This window comes from Equus przewalskii, chromosome 17 (assembly GCF_037783145.1).
Source record: "Equus przewalskii isolate Varuska chromosome 17, EquPr2, whole genome shotgun sequence".
In the NCBI taxonomy this organism is placed as follows: domain Eukaryota; kingdom Metazoa; phylum Chordata; class Mammalia; order Perissodactyla; family Equidae; genus Equus; species Equus przewalskii.
The window spans coordinates 11,378,305-11,401,571 of NC_091847.1; the positions used below are offsets into that span (position 1 = coordinate 11,378,305).

Below are 23,267 nucleotides of genomic sequence, written 5' to 3' on the forward strand. Positions count from 1 at the left end.
TTGTGTTATGTGTATTTTACCGCAGTAGAAAAAATTGAGGGGGGAGGAAAGGTCCTCAGCACTGACGATCAGGAATACATCTTGAGTAAGCCTGACAACCACCCTGACATTCCCCAACCAGCTGCCCAGCCCCAAACTGTCCCGTGTGGGTTTACCGGGCTTTGCTGGGACGGCTGGGAAGTGCCTTCACCCCTGAGAGTTTATCAGTCTGAGGCTGTGGTTTTCAAATCTGGTTACTTTCAAGTCACCTGGGGAGCTTGGGGAAAAGATTAATGCCCAAGCCCCAGACCCAGAAATGCAGATTAAATTGGCTTAGGTTGGGGCTCAGGCATCGGTAGGTTTCAGAAGTTCAGCGATGATGCTCATGTGCATCATGGTGGACTAAGAACCACTGATTCAGGAGGCTCTCATCACCCAAACCCTTGGAGTTTCAGGCTGAGAAGTCTTCATGGGCCCGTCTACCCAGGCCATTTGATTGGGGTGGACGTGGTCCTATCTGTTCCTTCTATAAGGACCCACTGCGGGCCTTGATGGGCCTACTCTCTGCATCACGGGGCTTTCCCAGATGCTGCAGCAATGAGAACCCACCCAGGCCTGGGAAGCTAGCCTTGGTGACCCCAGTGGAGCCTTAGCATCTCCCTTGGTGACATGCCCTGGAGCCCCGGTGTTTGGCCCATGTGAGCCACAGTCCCCAGCCCCTAATTTGGAGAGTGATGGATTATGCTGGATATGCACCAGGAAAATATGGAGATGCTGCTCCCGTTCATACATCCTCATCCTTTTGCCATCCAAAATCCCATGGTGACAAATGGCAGGAAGCCCCAGCCTCAGCCTAATGGTTCACAGAGAGGGCTGACAGCCAAAGACCAGCCAATAACAAAGGGCCTTTTGACTTTCCAATCCTAATGGGAAGCCTGGATGATTCCAGCGAGTTCATTCCATAAAATTCTCTCCTTGGGAACAATTTAAAAATCCCAGAACAGCCAAAGGAAGCCAAAAGTAAAGGAGGCATTGTCATGGGGCAATTAATAACCCTCCTTTCCACACCCTGCCCAAGCTAAGGCCATTTTTATTATATGTAAGCTTGTTAGCAAAAAAGAAACAGCCAGGTTGTCGGTGGCTCCTGCTGGTGCTCAATTACTGTGGCATGAAGGGGCTTTGGACAACTGCTCACGAAGCCGGGGTCAGAGCTGGTCTCTGTCATTATTTCACACAGGTGGCTGGAGTGGGCAGTGTCACAGGAAGTTACTCTACCCTTGGGGCAGAAGTGAGGTGCTCAAAGCTGAACCCTAATTTCTCTGTCCAGGCGAGCTGCACCGACCTGGGTATTCTGCAATCTAACAGTGTTTAACTGGCTTAATTAGGAGCACGTAGCATGGCCCAAACCGAACCAAACCAATAACAACAAAAACACCCAGACAAACAAAAACCAAAATTAAGATCTTTGAAAACAGCCTCAAGGAACAAAAGGATAAACGTAAGCACAAGTCACCTCTGTGGAATCAACACACTATTTTGGTGGCTATTAGCTAATAATTCATTATAGACCAGGGGTCAGGCCAAGCCCTTGAGAACCATGACATCTCCACAGTGGTTTCTAAGCCCTGGTGACCTGCTGCGGGCGTGTGTGGCTGGGGAAAGAGATGGGCGCACTGGCAGGGCTAACCTTACAGAAGAAGATTGCAGCTTACCTAGAAAATCACACAGCCACTACTGGGTGTGTGCATTGTGCATTTTACATGTCCTCTACTCCCATCCTCCCGGTGACTGCAGGAGGTGGACACAGGTGTAAGGTAGGACACAGATGCCCTGAGAGGCTAAAAAACTGTCTGATGGTGCAGGCCTGGTAAGTGGTGGTCTTGGGACGGAAACTCAGGTCTGCTGGGTGCACAACCTGTGTCCCCCGCTCCAGATGCTGCACCACGTGTGCCTGAGTCACCCAAGGAGCTGGCCACGCAGACCTGCAGAGCCATCCCCGAGAGCTGAGTCCTAGGTCCGGGGCGGGCCTGCGTCTGTACTTCTCCGAGAGAGCTCTGTGACTTCACACTCTTTGACAGCGGCTCACCGTAAGAAGCAGGGTTTCATCACTGCCCAGTACACCACCAGGTACACCCCGTGTGTATACAGAACTACTTGAATCAAAACGATTGGAAAAACGTCTATCCTGAGAGCATGCAAAGCACCTGACTTTTTATTTTTTTGACATTCTATTCTATTTCCTTTTCAAAAAGCTGGTGGTGACCCACTAAACTGACACCATGACCCACCATGAGTGTCGACCGCAGTTTGCAAATGCCACCCTGGCCCGTCCCGCTGCTCAGGGCTGGAGTCTCTGGGCCTCCCTCTCGCTGCGTCCCACTGAACTCAGAAGCGGGCGGTTGGTACCTTAGTTACAGATAATGGAAATGTGGCCTCATACTCTAAGAACAATAGCAAAACACTTTTTGTCTTTTTTTCACACATAATCTCTCACAGTGGCTCACACACCTCTGTCGGGCGTTAACTCCGTTTTACAGGAGTGTAAGAGGCTGGGGCAGTGGAGGTGACCTGCCTACGGTTACGGAGCTGGCACCTGGGCTCTGGGCGCCGACAGTCCCTCCTCCTCCGAATCAGCCCTCTTGGGAGACAGCATTTGTTTTTGTGGATACAACGTGGGCATCTGAGTTCCACAAGTAAAACCCGGCCTTTCCACCCACCTCTCAGCCCTCCAACGCCCCGCTCTGCAGTGGCAGACAGACTTTCACATTTGTGTCTCCACTCTTCAGTATGTAAAGCAGAGCGCGGGTGCTGAGGTCCCAGTCAGCCTTTGCTCGCAAAATCAAATCCTCGGGCTTTCTCGGCAGCCAGAGCTGGGGCCGGTAATCTACGGCTGCTTAAGGGAGCAACTTTCTGGTGAGGGGAGCAACCTGCAGTCTGTTTTAATTGTGGATAAACCAGGCAGCCCGGGCTACTCCAGGCAGGAACAGGCAAATCCTAGGTTTGGGTGTGTGACACATGAGGATTAGTGGCAGATAAATAAAATTCTTTCCTCCCCGTCTTGTGCCGGTGTGTGTCAGCCGTGAGCACTCCTCCAGAGGCCTTCGGAGATGAGCAGAGCCAGGGCGATTCAGAAACAGACATGCTTTTAAAAAGAGACAGCCGCAGCTCTGTTTTGTTCTAGGGTCCGTAAGTATCCCCAGCCAGCCACAATTAAGTTGGATTACCTAAGACCACTGCACGGCTGGGGTCTCTCTTTGAATCCTGTGCTGTGCCCTCTCGCTGCACAAAGATATGCAACAGATTTTTGTTAACAATGGGGGTGGATATGATAGCTGTTCTCTGCGCTGATACAATATCGATGGCGGATTCCAGTATTAGTCAGCGTGCATCCCCAGGAGGGGACGAGTTAATCCGCCAACACTTGGGAACTGACCACGGACTCTGCATGGGGAACAGTGGGAGATGCCAAAGAAATGTAAAAAACGTCCCTGTCTCAGCTGTCCTTGTAATCGAAACGTGGCTGTGTCTGTCTTGTTCCCTATCACATCTCAGGCCTAGCACGATGCCTGGCATGCAGTAGGTACTCCATAAACATTTATGGAATGAATAAATGCATAAGGAACCTTTGCCACTAATAGCATTTCCCAAAGTGTGTTCTGTGGAGTGTAGAGAGCTGTTATCCGCGAAACAAAGTGGGGGGGGGGGGGCACTAATGCTCAATAAATCTGCTTCACAAGGTTGGTTTGTTGTAAACATTATTAGAATCTTTGATGAGCCAAAGTACACTGGGAATCTCTTAGGGGGAAGCAAATCTTTTCTCAAATTCAGTTGACTACAGACCTCCTTTTCTTTGGATTTTTCAGAGGAAAGGTGTCCTTTGGGAAATGCTGTGTTTTATCCCCTATAAACTGGTGATGCTAAATGCCCACCTCCCATTCGCCCTGCACGAATCGAGGGGTTAAAGGGAACGACAGGGCCGGGTTGAGATGAGGGTGCTGGGGGGTCGGCTAGGCTCATCACTGGCTCTCTCACTCCCAGCTGGACCAGTGAGATGTCCACTGACTGCGCGTCATGGAATTTTGTTTGGGAAGCTCAAGAACTGTAGAAACTGAGAATGTTTAACTCAGTGTTCTGTTGTCTGATTTTTTCACTTGCCTATGTCTGGCTTCCCCAGATGTCATGAGAACGAGCTAGTCCCAGGTGGCCCCTTTATCAGGAGACTGGGGTCAGCCCTCAAGGCTTGGGAAGGTCCTGGCATCTGACTGCGCGGCCCGTTGTACCCGTTAGGAAAGCCGAGGTGGTTCGCGGTGGGGGGGAGTGCATGCACACGAGGGCAGGGCCAGGCCGACTTTACCTGCACGAAGCTGAACTCCCTCCAGTTGAGCGAGTTAGCAATGGACGGCAGCGAAGTGACGGCCAGCAGGGACAGCGTGCCGAGCGCCAGCACTCCCAGCGAGACGTAAATCTCCATCCGCCAGACCTCCTCCTCCACCCAGAGATGACTCTTGTTGGCCAAGACCTATGCGGACAGAAGGAGAACCGTGACCACTGTGACCAAGGTCACTGCCCCGGAATGTGGGCGAGCAAGGACCTCAGGCCGGGAGGGACACGTGCGTGAGGAGTCAGAGAAGTCACCAAGGCACACAGACCCTTCCAACATGACCACATCACACGGCTTCCTGGTCGCCAAATCCCAGAAAGGAGGGAGGAGCTCACCTAGCTTGGAAGGTCTTCAGCCAGATGGGTTCAGGCCTCCACAGCCTGCCTCCCCTTCCAGTGTGTCTCATCCTAGACCCTTTGCCTTCCTGGTCCCCCAAGCTGCTCCTGTCACTAGCTCACACTCAGAACACACACAGATGTTAAGCCCCTCAACATCTCCTGACTGAAAGCCCCAAGCTCCCAAATTCTGTCTGACGCATATAGCTTGGCATCAACATTGCCAGGCAACAGAGACTGACATCCATTCACCAAGCAGACCAGTGAGCATTTATGAAGCACCGACTGTGTGCTGGGCCCTGGGCTGCAGACAGCAAGGACACCTGCCCTCACAGAGCTCTGGGGTCCCCCACCAAGCTCCGGGGATGCACAAATCAGGGAGTCCCTGCAGGCCTGGAGATTTCTACTCCTCCCTCCGGCCTGGAGTGGCCTGGAAGCTGAGCCCCTCTCCTAGCCCGCCGACACGCCCTTGTATGGCACACACTGAGGAAGACTTCTACTAAGGTCCTTCCATTAGAACCACCGCTTCCCAACGAGAGCAGGGAGCAGAGTTCTGGGGAGTCAAGGTCTCCTCTGAGAAACATGATGAAATGCGGGTCCTTTAACGCTACCAGCAGAATAAGGAATGGTAAAAATGAGACTGTGCCTCAGTAGGCAGGTCTCTGCTTTGCAAAACAGAATGACTCACAGAGGTTTTTGAGAAACGATTTCAGCAGGAAAAAAATAACCCGAGCCTGGTTACCAGATATGCTATTAAAAAGGAATCTTGTGGGCTGAGCAAAAAGGGTTGAAAAGCTTAAGAGGAAAGTTTAGGGAAACTGAGGAAATGCCATCCTCTGGGTACTTTTCCTGGAATTTGAGAAAGATAATGGCCTCTGTTCTATTTTAGGGTGGGCTGGCTCACTTTGGTGTCCTTAAGCCACAAAAGGACCAGGACTGGGGTCCTGGGTTCCTCCTGGGCTCCCAGTGCTCCTCCTGACCACCAGTCGTTGGTGACTCTGGGCAACTGGCCGTGGGCCTCCATTTCTCCACTGAGAGAGCTGGATGAGGTCATGTCTAAAATCCTATGACTTCGCTTGTGTACCTTGCAACACAGAATTGGCTAGAAAGGTGTGGCTGTCTTATGCTGCCGAGGGCAGAGAGGTCTCCTGCGTAATGGAGCCCAGCACAGTCTCGCTCACACCTTCGCAGTGTTAGCAACTGCCGCTAAATAAGTCATCTCCTTGCGGCAAGTTGTTTGTTCTTCAAATATACTTCATTAGTCATTCCTTTCTGCGTTTCGGTAAGATCAGGCAGTTAATGTCACAAGTCAGAGTTTGGATGATTACACACGCATACCACATTTGCTTGCAAAATGTCTTGTTATTTTCCTCTAATATTTCCTCTCTCCAGTGACGTTGGGAAGGGATGGGGTGAGGCAGGCAGGGGAGCCATGGACGGTGAGGAACCTGCATGAAGATCTGGATCCTGGCCACCTTCAGTAGCCAACTTACTGAACCACTGCGATACTCGGGGCTCCAGTATACCAGCGATCAGTGTCACACGTGGCTACCTGGAACGTAGACTTAACCCGCTCCTCCCCCAGTAATCCTCCCGTGTTCCGGGCTCTCCATCCCCTAGTAACCCTCCCGTGTTCCGGGCTCTCCATCCCCTAGTAACCCTCCCATGTTCCGAGCTCTCCATCCCCTAGTAATCCTCCCGTGTTCTGAGCTGTCCATCCCCTAGTAACCCTCCCATGTTCTGAGCTCTCCATCCCCTAGTAATCCTCCCGTGTTCTGAGCTCTCCATCCCCTAGTAACCCTCCCACGTTCTGAGCTCTCCATCCCCTGGTAACCCTCCCGTGTTCCGGGCTCTCCATCCCCTAGTAATCCTCCTCTTCTCCAAGTTAATCAAGTTGGGCACCTTGAGAACGGCAAGGAAAGTGTTTGTCAAGGGATGGGGCAATGGCATTCGCATGTGGATTTCCCTTCCTGTAGGTTACAGGTTAGATGCTGAAGGACCCAGAGGCAGGAGGACCAGCGAGGCTGCAGCATTAGCCCCTCTCTATGCCCCAAGGGTGGGCAGTGGGTAGGAAGACGGTGGTGCCAACCACCAGCCAAACCCAGAGAAGGAAGAGGCAGGCTTAGAAGGGGCAGCTGTGGTGGTGGGGAGAACGGCCTCACAGTCCCAAGGCCTGGATTCTGATGCTGATGCTGCCATGGTGGGGCAGTTACGAGAGCCTGGGCAGTCCCTTCCCTGGCTAATGACACCACTGTCTGTTGCTGTGTTACTGCAAGGATTAAAAGGACGAGGTTTGTGGAATGAGTAGCAGGTGACTGGCATACAGCAGGTGATTAATATAATAACTGGCTGGTGCTGTTGTTCTCAAGGGTGGCTGGGCAGTGAGACTAGTTATTGCCCCGAGCTCTACGTGTACTCCTCTTACAAGATGCCTGGTACTGGCTCCATGGTGGCCAATTTAACAGTCACTCAATGAACACGCACTGGGACTCTGTGTTAATAACCTCAAGGGTGCCAGACCCAGTTTTCTGGAACTCTGAGTTGGGCAGAAGACAGCCATGGAAATGCGTGATCACAAAGTGATGCAGAAGAGAAGTCACGGAAGTGTGGACAAAATACAACAGATTACAGGGGTGGGGAGGGGGCATGGGGGAGATAGACTGGGGGAGCTTAACAGAGCGAGGGTTCTGAAGGAGGAATAGGAGTTTGTCAGACTGCTAAAGGTGTCCCAGGGTGGGGAGTCTGGGCTGAGAGGAAAGAGCTCTGCCCATTCAGAGGACAATATGGGACCTGAGTGTGACAGGTGACAGGAGCAGCAGGGAGAGGAGGCGGGGGAGAGAGAGCAGCAGGGTGTATCAGCCCGAGGACCGTGGGGCGTCCCTGAGTGCTTTTCAGCAGTGACACCGTCAGACGCGAGTTTTAGACAGTTCTGACAGCCTGGACCACATTTGGGGTGAGAGGCAGAAGAAAACTGTGTGGGTTAAACATTGTCTTTATCTTGGTCTTGAAATGCATTTCTAGGGAACGACACAAGCAAATCACACAGTGCTCCACAAATATTAGTTGTTGTGGATAATAATACCGTCAATAACCATGGTCTCAGAGGTCTTGTCTGCACTTGGGATACAGCTCCGCCTCCCAGCCTGCGGACTCAGGGGCTGGAGGGAACTGCAGAGTTCCTGTGCCCAGACTGACACGGTCCTTTCCCCAAAGGCCTGGGGGGCAGCCAGGGTGGTGAACCTGCCTCCTACAGCCCTGAGGTGAGGCGGCCCAAGGGCGGGCTGGGAAGGGCGCAGATCAGGCACCAAGTGCCCCGGAGGCCCTGCTGTTAGGGCCGAATGCAGAACAGCCTCGGGGCCGGTCCAGAACCCGAGGGCGTGGCTGAGCCCCAGGCTGCCCGCATTTGCTCCGACACCTCCAGGTGCTGGCGACTCACCACTTGTTGGCTGCTCTGCTCTGGGTTAACCCCAGTCCCCTGTCCCCGACGTCAGCCCTGGCTCTGCCCTCCAGGCCTCTGCAGAATAAGCTAACCCCTTTGCGTGAGGCCCTCGCTATCTCGGAGAGTGATCCCGTCCTGTGGGAGGGATGGTTGCCTGGCAACCTCCACGGGGCCTGCAGCCCTGAAGGGCTTTGGAACTCGGGGAAAATTACGTCTCTGTGCCCTGGTATTTGCATCATGGCAAAACTGGGTTAACATGATATTAAGGAGAGCCGGGCAGGGGGAGGATTTACAGAATGGCAGCCAGAGGGGTTGGGGGGAGGGGGTAGCAGGGGTTGCCTTGGTCTCCAGAGGGGGAAGGGCTGCTACCTTCTTCCCCAGTGAAACACCTGCCACTCAGATCTGCCACTCCCTGGGCAGCAGACATTGTGCCAGCCCCCAGGAGCCATGCGGAGCATTCTGTTGAGTGGGCTGGCTCTTTTTAGAAGTAAGAAAATATCATCGAAGAGCATCAAAAACATTAGCACCAGGAGAGACCTTGATCTACACATCAGGGCCCTGAGGACAAAAGAGGGCCTGTGATTTGCTCAAGGTCAAGGGCTTTGCTCCGTTCAGTGACGCTGGAGGATAAGAGTCTAGGGCTTTGGCGAGGGCTTCAGGCCTCCAAGCCACTCCGCCAGCTAAGGCAAGGGACAAGACTGTCTGCATCTTCTTCCATTCTGCAGCCCCAGGCACTGGCAGAGAAGGTACTCAGCGAATGAATGAATGAATGAGCTGAGTTCTGGGACCATTAACTCAACTAATCATTTGTAGTTGTTTTCCCTGTAGAAAGCAGTAAAGATATGAGCATTTACATGGAGTAGAATGGCTGGTTCTGAATCCCAGCTCTGCCACTTGCTGGCTGTGTGACTTTGGGCAAGTTACTTAACCTCTCTGTGCCTCAGTTTTGCCTCAGTTAGAACAAGGATAGTATAGCACCTGCCTTATGGGATGAGATAAGGGTTAAATGAATTCACACTGAGTAAGTAAAGCCCTTAGATGGTCCTTAGAACACAGCAAGCTCTTTTTAAGGGTTTGTGACTATTATCTGTTCCCTTCCTCTCATTTCCAGCAGCTATCCTGCTTCTTTGCCTGACGTCTGGGGTTCTTCCCTCCTCTTATGAAAGCCCAAGCTCAGAGACGCAGTGATGCCAGGTGTCTGTGTGTGTGGGGGGGGGGGGGGCAGGACGAGGGCATTTGACAAGCTGCCAGCAGGGAAGCAGGGGCCCCGAGTGAGTCCGGGCTGAGGTCTGTGGTTCCCAGGAAGCAGCCCAGCCTCACCTCCTGGTTCTGCCCTGGGAGGTGGCCTGGCCTTCGAGGGGAGAGCTGTCTGGTGGGTGTACTGGGGAGGGCCTGTCCTCACCAGGATCCCTGCATCCCAAGCAGGAACGGAAGCTGCAGGGGCCACCGGGGCTGGAAAGCGGGGTGGATGAGCTGTGTCTCATTGGTGCCTGGGCCAAACTCTGTTGGGTAACTGGTGTCCCAGAGAGGGCAGGGTCCACACATCAGCCCAGACGGGGACTGGAGGCGGAGTGAAGTAGGTTGGGAACATAAGGAAAGGCAGTGCTGCCTGCAGACCTGAGCTTGGGATTCAGAATCAGGCCCTCTGATCTTGTAAACCAGGCGGGAGCATCAGGGGGCCCCTTTCTGAGGGTACAGGTGCCAGCTGATGCTGCCTGTGTTGCTACCTGGCTCAGCTGAATTCCCTCCATTTCCCAGAAATCCTGCTGGCAAAAGAGGATGACATGGGTTTCCTAAACGAATAAATAACTACCCACCTCTCAAAAAAAATATTCTCCTGTAACCTTCCCCATCTCATCTGATGGTGAGCCCATCCCTCCAGGTGCTCAGGCTAAAAACCCAGAGTCATCCTTGACCACCCGCATACCCCACTGCCGTCAGCAATTCTGTGTCCTTCAGCTTCAAACTGTGCCTTCCATACCTTCCACCCCCTCCACTGCCCCAACCCCTCGACCTCCCCCTCCCCACTCCAAGCCTCCACCACCTCTCCTGGTTCCTGCGCAGCCTACCTGGTCTCCAGCTTGCCCTTGACACCCTATTGCCTGTTCTCCACCAGGCAGCCAGAGTGAGCCAGTTAAAACGTCAGGCAGGTCATCACTCCTCCACTCAAAATCCTTCACTGGCTCCCTGTTTCACTCAGTCTAGGGCCAAAGCCCTTCCTCGGCCTTCAAGGCCTCCCTGGTCTGGCTGCAACCTCTCAGGCCTCGCCACTACCCCCCGGCGCGGCTCCAGCCACAAGGGCCTCGCGCTGCTCCTCAGACGCGCGGTACTCCCACAGGCGCCTCTGCTCCTGAGCTCCCTCTGCGGCTGCCGCTGGCTCACTCTCCCCTCCCCCCCCCCCGCCCCCACTCCGCCCCCCCCACCCCCCGCCTGGGCTGGCACTTGAGCCTCAGCAAGGCCTCCCTGACCGCCCCTTACAGCTGCACCCCACAGCCCTCCCAGCTTGATTCTTCTCCTTAGCACGCACGACCTTCTAAAGGCCCTCTAGAACTTACTGCTTTCTTTTAAGTCCTTCCCAACCGGCCTGTGCCCATGGGCATAGGGATTTCCGTGCTATGTTCACGGATACTCAAAATCTTGGACAGTAGATCCTGGGCCCCGGTCAGTCGGAGCAGAGTCCGCCGACGACATGCGGCGGGAGCACGCGGGGCCGGGCGAGCGGCAGGGGAGCGACAGGCAGGTGGGCGGGGGCGGGCGGCGTACCTGCTTCACGGCGAGGTTGACCAGGTCGTAGCGGTGCGAGCGGCGCAGCGGCAGGCAGAAGCTGTAGAGCGCGTGCAGCGCGGCGCAGAAGAAGCTGAGCAGGCCGATCTGCTTGCGGTGCTGCAGCCAGTGGTCCAGCCAGTCCGGGAAGCGGCGGTACTTGGTGCCGCGCCGCAGCTGCAGGGCGGCCGCCAGCACGCCGGGCAGGTAGACCAGCGACAGCAGCACGTAGGCCACGCACGGCAGCGTCGTGTTGACCACGGACACCGGGAGCTTGTAGAACTTGTTCTTGCCCTCCTGCAGGTAGGGGTGCAGCACGTCCCGGACGAAGTTGTAGGCGTAGAAGAAGACCAACAGCCCCAGGGTCAGGAGGGCCGGCACCTTCCAGCCCGGGAGGAGGCGCAGGGGCATGGCCTCCACCTCCCGGGCTGAGACCAGTGACCCCATGTCCACGGGTGTGAAGCCCATGGCGTGTACCATCTCTGAGACAGTGCGCTTGGCTTCCGGCTGGTCACTGCAGATGGGCACCTGTGGGGGGCAGGGGGTCAGATGGGGTCACAGGCCACAGGCTACAGGCCACAGGCGTGGGCAGGACCTCAGAGAGCATCCGGGCCAAAATCCTCACTGAGCAGCTGAGGAAACTGAGGCCCAGTGAGCTGCCAGTTAATGGTATAGCTGGGAGCAGAAGGATGCTCTGACTCCCAGGCCAGGGGTCTTCCCTTGGCCCTGTCAGCAATGCCCACTACTCAAGACGCGCCCCCAGGCCTCACCTACCAGTGAGTGTTTCACCCAGTTCACTGCCGTCGGCCTCCACAAGCAAAACGCCCATCTAGGCAGCCCCCATGGGCCCTTGGAATAGCTGCTTTGAGGACTGTGGCCTGCCCTGGGGGTCACTCAGCAATTGGGTTTTGCATATGGCCCAAAATTTGCAGCTGTGTCTACAGCTCCATCCCTCAGTCCATAAGAGTCCCCTTGGACTATGTCCTTTGGCCCTCTGTGGCCCTCAGCCAACACACAAGGCCTTCTGTAAGCCAGCCCCAGCCTCGGAGCCCACTCCTTCCCACATGAGTTCCCAGGCAGGCACACTGGTGTCCGCAGATCCCCAAACACTCTGTGGCCTTGCTGACTCTACCATCTACTGACACTGACTCAGTGCCTACTATGTGCTAGGCTTTACAGCTGCGATCCTTCAGCCTTGCCACAGCCTACGGGTAGGCTTTCTCAGGTGAGGAAACACATCTGGGAGCAGCACTCCTCACCTCTGTGCCTTTGTAGGTTGTCCCCTCAGCCTGGAATGCCCTGCTGCTCTTTGTGCCTGACAACAAGAGGTGGGTCAGGCCAAGGCCACCTCCAAGTCTTCCCCAGCCAGCCAATAGCTGTTCCCTCCAGGTCCTGCCATTCAACACTCATCCATTGTTCCTGGCCTGTCCACACACAGGAGTCTCAGGAAGCGGGCTGAATGTAAGGCCCTGCAGACACGGCTGGCCAGGCACCTGTGGGTTTTCCCGCAGCCTGGCATGGAGCTGTGCAGAGGCAGCTGGGCTGGACTCAGTGGTGGAAGTTCTCCCACACGGGGAACCTGGCTCCTTCCTTCAGGAAAATGCATTAAAAATCACCTTGGCCATAATGTACAGCTGAAATTTATACAATGTTATAAGCCAATATGACTTCCATAAAATAATTTTTAAAAAATCACCTTGGTAAGACCTCCTCCTGCCAAGAGCTGGGTGCAGCTCTGGCTCTTCTCCAGAGTCATTTTCCACCCCCAGAAAACCCCCGCCATTGACCTTTCTGAGAAATCCACTCAGTTCTTAGAAGCCCTTGGAATAAATAAGATAAAGTTTGGGACATACATGCTTCCTCAGGGCCTGGCACCTAAGTGTGTCACTTTCCTCTTTCTGAGTTCAGTTCTAAAAGCAAAGTCTCTCCCCTTCTTGACTCCAAATAGAGAAAGAAAGCCATTATCCTTTTCCTCCTTGCCCCCAAGGTAATCAAGTTATCACAGAAGAAAGAATATGGATTCAGATTCATACGAAGGGACTTCAAATCCCAGCTTGCCCGCCAGCTGTGGGATCTGGCATAAGTAAGTTCATTAACATCTCTGAGCCTCAGTCTCCTCCTCCGTAAAATGGAACTTTGCAATGATGTGAGATGAGCTGAGACAATGAACAGAAAGAGCCTAGCATGCCAAAGCCTGTCATGAAAGTTAGCCATTTATATTTATTGTTATCACGGTTGTTATTCCCCCAGCACCTACCTGCCTGTTCCCATCCCTCGGGCCAGACTGCAGGGTCCAGGCAGAGATGACATTGAAGGCCTTGACCACCGAGCAGGTGGGGAAGAGGGAGGCCAGGTACTCGGCGTTGGACTCGCGGTGCTGAAGGTGTTCCTGCTCTGTGGGATTGCTCACATCTACCAGGATCTTGCCGGCTAGCTGGCTGCTGAGACTACACAGCGAGGAGTAGTGCTCCCGGAACATGGCCACAAAGATGACCTCAGGGGAGCCCACTGCCTCCTCCTGGAAAGTCACTTGTGCTGCTGAGGGGAACAGCCCGGCCATGCGTTTGGGGTTGCGGCTCCCCACCACCACACCGAAGCCAGAGCCCACCAGGCGCGTGGCCAGGGAGCGGGCAAAGTCCCCGCTGCCCAGGATGCCCACTTTAGGGGCCTCACTGGGGGCTTCAGCAAGGCTGCCATCACTGTCCACCAGGCGGCGGCTGATCAGCGGCTTGTCCATTTCTCCTGATGTTTTGGTGGCTGGAAGAGAAAGCAGGAACCTGGTCAATGGAGGGCTCCTGGACTGCCCCTCCTACCATCTCCGTCTCTTGTCCAGTGTAACTGTATCGTGGTCAAACATTCACTCAACAGGCCTTCATGACTGCTGACGTGCCAGCACGGGGGGACAAGCTGAGCAGGACCCAGCCCTTCCCCAAGGAGGGCACAGATGCAGGAGGAGGAGGGGGAAGGACCTCTGCCCTCCACCCTTTGTCCTTCCTGCTGAATTACTCCCTTGGGACAAATCTGCAAGAGTGAGAGTGCTGAGAAAGAGGAGTAGGGAACTTTCATGACCAATGCTACGTGATGCCATACTTATTTTCAAAAGGATTATGCAGTAGGCAGTGTTACTATCCAGTAGTGATGGTTTAACCCCAAGCTCACCATCGCTGGGTGTTGTCTTTGATTACTGGGAAGGGTGGACACGTTCCTCTGCTTGTCTACATTCTGCATTCTGAAACGGTACGTCTGATGCACTTCCTTACATAGATGTGGAGCAGCTTGAAGGCAGGGACCTCATCTTACTTGACTTTGGATCTCGCCATTTGCCTCATGGCCTGGCAAAGAGCTGGTGCTCAGTGTTTGCTGAATGAATAAATGAACACTGAGACCCTAGTCTGAGGGTAGGTCTGGGGTAGGACATGACAATGAATGGGCCCCTGAGATTGGGTGGGTGCCCTGGGATCTCCTTCACTGAGCCTGAGGTAGGAGTGGACCTTGAGGGAACTCTGGACTAGGGCCAGGAGTTTACAGTAAACCTGGATGGTAGAACTTATGTTTTTAATTGTTACCAAATTCCAACAGAAATGTGCTGTTCCCTTCATGTATGAATGTGAGCAAAGGACCACAGTAGTATTAGCAGTACCTGTGAGTTTGTCACAAATACTGACCAATGTCACATCGCAAGTTTACATGAAGAAAGAAGATCTCAAACAACTTAACTCGACAACTCAAGGAACTAGGAAGGGAACAACAAACTAAGTATACAGTTAACGGAAGAAAGGAAATAACAAAGTTCAGAATGGAAATAAATGAAGTAGAGGCTAGAAAAACAATAGAAAAAAATCAACAAAACTAAGACTTGGTTTTTGAAAAGATAAACAAAATTGACAAACTCGTAGCTAGACTAAGAAAAGAAGAGAAAAGACTCAAATCAAAAATTAAAGAGAAATTACAGCTGATATCACAGAAATACAAAAAATCATGAGACTATTATGAATAATTATATGTCAACAAATTAGATAACGCAGAAGAAATGGATAAGTTCCTAAAAACATGTAGCCTACTAAGACTGGATCATGAAGAAATAGAAAATCTGAACAGGCCAATAATGAGTAAGGAAACTGAATCAGTATTTAAAAATCTCCCCAAAAGAAAAAGCTTAGGACCAACTGGCTTCACTGGTGAATTCTACCAAATATTTAAAGAAGAATTAATACCAATCCTTCTCCAAGTCTTCCAAAAAACTGAAGCAGAGGGAGCACTCCAAGCTCATTTTATGAGGTGAGCATTACCTTGATACCAAAGCCAGATAAGGACACAAAGATAGAACATTACAGGCCAATACCCCTGATGAACATAGATGCAAAAATTCACAACAAAATACTAGCAACTGAATTCAACAGCACATTACAAAGATCATTCACTAGGGGCTGGCCCCATGGCCGAGTGGTTAAGTTCGCATGCTCTGCTGCAGGTGGCCCAGTGTTTCGTTGGTTCGAATCCTGGGCGCAGACATGGCACTGCTCATCGGACCACGCTGAGGCAGCGTCCCACATGCCACAACTAGAAGAACCCACAATGAAGAATACACAACTATGTACCGGGGGGCTTTGGGGAGAAAAAGGAAAAAATAAAATCTTTAAAAAAAAAAACAAAAGATCATTCACTATAATAAAGTGGGATTTATTCCAGGGATACAAAGATGGTTGAATATATGCAAACCAATAAATGTGATATACCACATTAACAGAATGAGGGATAAAAATCCTATGACCATCTCAATAGATGCAGAAAAAGCATTTGACAAAATTGAACATCCTTTCATATAAACTAGGCATAGAAGGAATATACCTCAACATAATAAAGACCACGTATGACAAGCCCACAGCTAATATCATACTCAATGGTGATGAAAAAAGCTTTCATCTAAGCTTTTCCTCTAAAATCAGGAATAAGACAAGGATGCCCACTCTCACAACACTCTCTATTCAACACAATACTAGAAGTCCTAGCCAGAGCAATCAGACAAGAAAAAGAAATAAAAGGCATCCAAATTGGAAAGGAAGAAGTAAAATTGTCTCTGTTTGCAGATGACATGATCTTATATATGAAAATCCTAAAGACTCCACCACAAACTGTAAAAACTAAGAAACTAATTCAGTAGAGTTGCAGAATACAAAGTCAACATACAAAAATCAGTTTGTTTCTATACACTAACAATGAACCTATCCGAAAAAAATTAAGAAAACAATCCCATTTATACTATGACCAAAAAGAATAAAATATTTAGGAATGAATTTAATGAAGGAGGTGAAAGATCTATACACTGAAAACTATGAAACATTGATGAAAGAAATTGAAGAAAATACACACAAATGAAAAGACATCCATGTTCATGGATGGGAAGAATTAATATTGTTAAAATGTCCATACTACCCAAAGCAATCTACAGATTCAAAGCAATCTCTATCAAAATTCCAATGGCATTTTTCAAAGATACAGAAAAAATAATCCTAAGATTCCTATGAAACCACAAAAGACCTGGAATAGCTAAAGCAATCTTGAGCAAGAAGAACAAAGCTGGAGGCATCACACTTTCTGATTTCAAAGTGTATTACAAAGCTATAGTAATCAAAACAGTATGGTATTGGCATAAAAACAGACACATAGACTAATGGAACAGAATAGAGAGCCCAGAAATAAACCCATGCATATAAGGTCAACCCATCTTCAACAAAGGTGTCAAGCATACACAATGGGGAAAGGACAGTTTCTTCAATAAATGGTTTTGGGAAAACTGGATATTCTCATACACCATATACAAAAATCACTAAAAATGGATTAAAGACTTAAAAGTAAAACCTGAAACTGTATAACTCCTTGAAGAAAACATAGGTGGTAAGCTCCCTGACATTAGTCTTGGCAATGATTTTTTGGACTTGATACCAAAAGCACAGGTAACAAAAGCAAAAATAAATAAATATATTTAACTAAAAAGTTTTTGCACAGCAAAGGAAATAATCAGCAAAATGAAAAGGCAACCTATGGAATGGGAGAAAATGTTTGTAAACCATATATCTGATAAGGGAATTAATATCCAAAATATATAGGGAACTTATGCAACTCAATAGTAAAAAAGCCAAATAACCCAATTAAAAGATGGGCAAAGGACCTGAATAGACATTTTTTTCAAATAGGACATACAAACGGCCAACAGGTACATGAAAAGATGCTTAACATCATTAATCATTAGGGAAACACAAATCAAAACCACCATGAGATATCACCTCACATCCATTAGGATGACTATTATCAACAAGTCAGAAGATAATCAGTGTTGGCGAAGATGCAGAAAAAAAGGAACCCTTATACACTGTTGGTGGGAATGTAAATTGGTACAGCCATTATGGAAAACAGTATGGAGCCTTCTCAAAATATTAAAAATAGAACTATCATATGATCCAGTAAGCCCTCTTCTGGGTATTTATTCAAAGGAAATAAAATCACTAACTTCAAGAGACAACAGAACCCCATGTTCATTGCAGCATTATTCACAGTAGACAAGACATGGAAACAACCTCAGTGTCCATTGATGGAAGAATGGATAAAGATGTGGTGTGTGTGTGTGTATATACATACATATGATGGAATATTATTCAACCTTAAAAAAGAAAGAAATCCTGACATTCGCATCAACATGGATGAACCTGGAGGACACTATGCTAAGTGAAATAAGCCAAACACAGAAAGACAAATACTGCATGACCTCACTTATATGTGGAATCGAAAATGTCAGCCTTCGAAGCAGAGAGAAGAATGGTTGCCAAGGCTGGGAGGTGGGGAAACGGGGAGATGCTAGTCAAAGGGCATCAGCTTTCAGTTCTAAGATGAGTAATTTTGGGAGATCTAATGTAAGCGTGGTGACCATAGTTAATACTGTATTATGTACCTGAAATTTGCTAAGAGAGTAGATCTCGAGTGTTCTTACTAAACACACAAACATGGTAACTATGTGAGGAGATGGATGAGTTAATTAGCTTGACTGTGGAATCATTTCACAATGTAGATGTGTATGAAAAGATTACCTTAAATATATACGATTTTATTTGTCAATCATATTTCAATAAAGGTGGGGGAAAATTAAAAGATAAAATTGTAGTCGATATTAGGCCTGCCACTTGATCTTGTTACTTAATGGACTAATAAAGAAGCATGCATATTACTACAGCACATCTTATTTTTAAAAAATATTTTAGAACTGTGTTTCAGTACAATTGGTTGCCTACATAACCCTGTGTTATCTCATTTCATGCACGTAAGAGCATTATTCTGAGCGGAAGTCCAGGGGCTTCAGCAGCCAGTGGATCCACAGGGGGCCTGGGCATAGAAGGGTTAAGAAGCCCTGCCCAGAGCCAGAGGAGCAGCAGGGATGGCTTTCAATACCCTCTTCCCACTTTCCACAGCAGTCTCCTGGGACCCACTGAACGCCAGGTGAGGTGGGGGAGGGTACAGGGTGTAAGGCAAGGGGGAGCAAGGGGATCAGGAGCCTGTGGCCTGGCTCTGCCATGGACCAGCTGTGTGTCTTTGGACAAGCCCCTGTGCCTCTCTGGGCCCCAGCTTCCACCTTTCAATCTTTGAGAGCTTTGAAAACTGTGACCTGGACACTTTATATGGTGGCAGCCACAGCTCCTATTTATGAGATGCCTACTATGTGCTGCATACTGCTCTGAGCCCTTTCCATGAGTGATGGTCATTTAGTCCTCACAGAAGCCCACAAAGTAGGTGCCATTATTATCTCCAGCTTACAGAGGAGGAAACTGAGGCTCAGAGAGGTTGAGGAACTTGCTCCACGTGGCACAGAGGGTAGGCGTGAGAGGGAAGAATGGGAGGCCAGTTTCTCACCCTCTGCAGTCTGAGCTTCACTATGAGTCATACTGCCCAGACAGAGGACAGTGACCTGTCCAGACACACTCCAGGGAGTGGAGATAGAGCTGGGACCACACTGGCTGAGAAGAGGGGGTCAGCGCAGAAAGGTGTGCACTGACTGTCTATTCTGAGAGTCAGGGACACGCGCTGCTGTCCTCTGCCGAGTGAAGGCGACTCCCGCAGCTTCTCGCTCCTTTGAAGCCATTTGAAGCATCATCCTGTCTCTCTCAGGACACCAGCAACTGGCTGAGCTAAGCCCCTTTGGGTCATTTTTGTGGGGCCACACAAATGGAAGAGCTGCCCGCACAGACACATACCAGCCGGAACCCCACCCTGCTCACGCCACACCCAACTGTGGGCTCTGAAGGGGACGGCCCGTCCTGCAGAATGGGAGAGGGTGCTTTCTGCCTGGTGCTGGTGGCAGGGATGTCCTTCCAAGGGGTGATGAGCCATGCTTTGTAGATGCAAATGGGCCTCTGGTGGTCCCCAGAGCTGGGCTGGGAATCCTGTGCCCATAGCGGGCAGGGGCCCCCTCCCTGGGACCCAACTTATAGCTTCCTGGGCCAAGAGCCAGGCTCCAGAGCCAGAATGCCTGGGTTCTAATTCTGACTCTGCCACTTGTTAGCTGTGACCTTGGGCCCGTCAGTGCCTCCGCTTCCCCAGGTGACAGTCATAGTGCCTTCCTCATGGGAGGCTGTCAGAATAAATGTCCATGTGTGTTAAGCACTTAGAACAGTGCTCACTCAGCACATCATAAGCACTCAGTAGATGCTGGTCAGGGATTATTCAGCAGATGCTGTTGCCAGCACGGTACCAGCAGTAGGGACGAGGCAAAGGAAGGAGGCAGAGGACCCTGCCAGCACCTCGTCAGCCCTGGGGAGGAGGGGCAGGTCACGATGGGCTCTGCAGGTGGCCTCAGGCTCCCAGGCCAGCATCTGGGACTTGGGCCAAGGTGAATGTAAACCCCTCCCCGGGGACCCTGATTCCCTGCGGTCCATCAAGGCTGGGGCAGATACACGGGGCCTTTCCCAGGCGCTGCCTCAGCCACCTGGAGACGCCAGTCCTGGGGTGGGTTTGCCTTATGGGGAGGGCAAGCGACCACACTGACGCCCCCAGACCATCTTCTCCACATTGGCTAGCAATCTGGAGGACCTGCCCTGGACAGAAGCCTCTCCTCCGTCTTTGCTCTCTCCTCCCATCTCCGGAGTAACTACCATGTGCTGAACACTCTTACGAGCATCAAGATGAGGACGACGTGTCCCCACTCTTGGATGGTTTACAATCTGGTGCATGTGTTTGTGTATGTGGGTAGTGTGTTAGATAAGACGTGTCTGCCTGTGACGGGACATGGCACAGTGAGGGATGGCACCCAGGAGAGGTCCGGCATGCCGGGGTTCCTGCACAGGAGGCAGACGCTTGCAAAGGGCAGGCCAGGGAGGGCCTTAGGGCGCGCACGGCATCTGCTGGTCCTCAAAGAACCCCAAATGGTTCACAGCCTCACAGCAAAACTGAGCCGACCCAAAGGGAAAACGTCAGGGAGACCTAGACTTCGCATCCTGTCTGTGTTTAGCCCCAGATTTAGCATCACGAAGCGGAAAGGAATTATCTGGGGCTGGCTCGAGGCTCACTCCTCAGAACCTGACTCAGTATTCGCTTCCTTTCGGGGAGCCGAGATGGAAGGAGGCCACAAGCAGGCGCTGGGGCCCTGGGGCTGGTCCCAGCTTTGCCCTGAACTGGCCCTGGGACATCGAGCGTCATGAGCCTCCCTGGGTGGCTTCTCCAACACGCCACTGCGCCAGATCACGTCCGACCCCTCCCAGCCCCGGCAGTCTAGGGAGCTATTAAAAGCCCCGGACTTCGGGTCCTAAGGGGCCTGCTTCCAGCCGCGGGGTGAACGGAAACTAAACATAGAGCGGCTCTACAGTGCTTCTTGCCACCAAAATTCCATCCCCGGGACAGAAAAAAGGCCAGGTTTAGTGCCTCCTTGTGGGGCCTCCCACCCCTGGGACAGCTCCTTCCTCTGCCGTTCTGACACAGGGACAGAGCCATCTGGGCCGGGTGCTGGGGGTCAAGTCACAGCCACGCCCATAACTTACCAGCTGGGGGCCTTTGTGTCTCAGTCCCCTCACCTTTAAAATGGGGACGCTGTAGGACCTTTCTCCAAGGGTGGTTGTGAGGATGAAATGAGTTAACACATGCAAGAGCTCAGAGCCATCTTTTCTGACCAGTGTATGTGCGTACATGTGCGTATAGTATTCTCCGAAGTGCTTCATGGGCTGGGGTGTGTGTGTGTGTGTGTATGTATTTGTGTGTGTGTGTGTGTGTAGTATTCTCTGAAATACGTCATGGGCCGTGGTATGTGTGTGTGTGTGTATGTGTATAGTATTCTCTGAAATGCTTCATGGGCTGGGGTGTGTGTGTGTGTGTGTGTGTGTGTGTGTAGTATTCTCTGAAATACGTCATGGGCCGTGGTATGTGTGTGTGTGTATTCTCTGAAATGCTTCAAGGGCTGGGGTGTGTGTGTGTGTGTGTGTAGTATTCTCTGAAATACGTCATGGGCTGTGGTATGTGTGTGTGTGTGTATGGTATTCTCTGAAATGCTTCATGGGCTGGGGGGTGTGTGTGTGTGTGTGTGTGTAGTATTCTCTGAAATACGTCATGGGCTGTGGTATGTGTGTGTGTGTGTATGGTATTCTCTGAAATGCTTCATGGGCTGGGGTGTGTGTGTGTGTGTGTGTGTGTGTAGTATTCTCTGAAATGCTTCATGGGCTGGGGTGTGTGTGTGTGTGTGTGTGTGTAGTATTCTCTGAAATACGTCATGGGCTGTGGTATGTGTGTGTGTGTGTATGGTATTCTCTGAAATGCTTCATGGGCTGGGGGGTGTGTGTGTGTGTGTGTGTATATATTTGTGTGTGTGTGTGTAGTATTCTCTGAAATACGTCATGGGCTGTGGTATGTGTGTGTGTGTGTATAGTATTCTCTGAAATGCTTCATGGGCTGTGGGGGGTGTGTGCATGTGCGCTATTCTCTGAGGTGCTTCACAGGCCGTGGTCACCTCCCACAATTCTTTTGCCTCCCAGTGCCCAGCACAGCCCTGCTGCTGGAGTCAAGGCGGCAAGTATAGGCTGGGTGGTAGTGTCCTGAGGCCCCGGAGGTCCTGTGGAGGCCCTGTCGCATGACCACGTGGCCTGAAGTTGAGAGAGTGACCAATCCTGGCTGGGACCCGCCTCCCTGGGTGTTCTATTTACAGACCTGGGGGAGGGGGTTTGGGGGGATCAAATTGCAGCTAGGTGGGGGCTGGGGCCTGCGGCCTGCACACAGACCTGCCCAGCCTCCCCCCCAGCCAAGCTGCAGACAAAACGGCATTGAGGCTCGGGTGTGCAGGAACTGGCACAAACCACGGGTCCCAGGCCCCTCTGGGCTTCTGCCCAGCTCATCGGGCCCCTCCCACTTCCCAGCAGGACCATGACATGGGCTGTGTTTGTGGCTTGGAGCCATGGCTGGCCCACAGGCCTGCCTGCCAGCTCCTGCCAGCTCCTGCCAGCTCCTGCCAGCTCTCAGGCACGTCACTAATGGTGGGCAGTCATGACATGGACAGCCCTGCAGCCTCTCCTGCATGGACAGCAGACAACTCTTCAGACTCAAGTGGCAGGGGCAGGTGCCACCACAAAGGGGTCACCACGGGGTCAGATGTAGATGGGGGCGGGGGGCTGGCCGTGGCACCCAGCAGCTGGAGGGAGGAGGGGTGGCCTGCAGGCTGGCTGGGGTGCCCTCCACCTCTCCCTGCAGAGACTGCCCGAGCTGACATTTCCAGCCCCTGCTCGCCTTGGGGACTGAGAGAGGAATCTGCTCCAGTTGTCGTCCTCGAGGGCCCACAGTTATCTTCAAACTATTCTTACATTTTATCTGGGCAGTAAAATTGAATTTGGGGGGACACATTCCTATTGCTGCTACATTATTTATAGGATAAAGAAATTTAAAATGTTGTAATTTGTGGACCATAATGTTATATACAGAATATGTCATATATAGGCAAACATAAATGTAAAGGGATGAGGCTAAAATTTAAATACAAATAGGGGCCGGCCCTGATGGCCTAGTGGTTAAAGTTCGGGGCACTCCACTTTGGCGGCCAGGGTTCAGTTCCCAGGCGTGAAACCACACCACTCGTCTGTCAGTAGCCATGCTGTGGTGGCGGCTCACATAGAACCAGAAGGACTTACTAGAATATACAGCCATGCACTGGGGCTTTGGGGAGGAAAAAAAGAGGAAGATTGGCAACAGATGTTACCTCAGGATGACTCTCGCCCAGCAATAAATAAATAAATACAAATAGAAGTTCTAAGTTTTCTTCCTGCCCCATGGGACTGACCCTTTATAATCCCTGGGGGGGTCCACAGCCATCCTGGAGCCCAGTGCCCCAAGGGAGTGACAGGCACAAGACCGA

General features: G+C 51.4%; 1 protein-coding gene across 19 annotated transcripts in view; it reads right to left on the reverse strand.

The window, feature by feature from the left end:
• Positions 1-23,267, reverse strand: part of STEAP3 (STEAP3 metalloreductase) — a 49,419-nt gene that overhangs the window by 5,740 nt on the left and 20,412 nt on the right. For all 19 annotated transcript variants that reach the window (XM_070581158.1, XM_070581164.1, XM_070581160.1 and 16 more), the window contains 3 exons: positions 13,155-13,654; positions 10,898-11,425; positions 4,334-4,498 (listed from right to left, as the gene is read on the reverse strand). In XM_070581158.1, the coding sequence (XP_070437259.1) occupies positions 4,334-4,498; positions 10,898-11,425; positions 13,155-13,654 (1,193 nt within the window). The remainder of the gene's footprint in view (positions 1-4,333; positions 4,499-10,897; positions 11,426-13,154; positions 13,655-23,267) is intronic.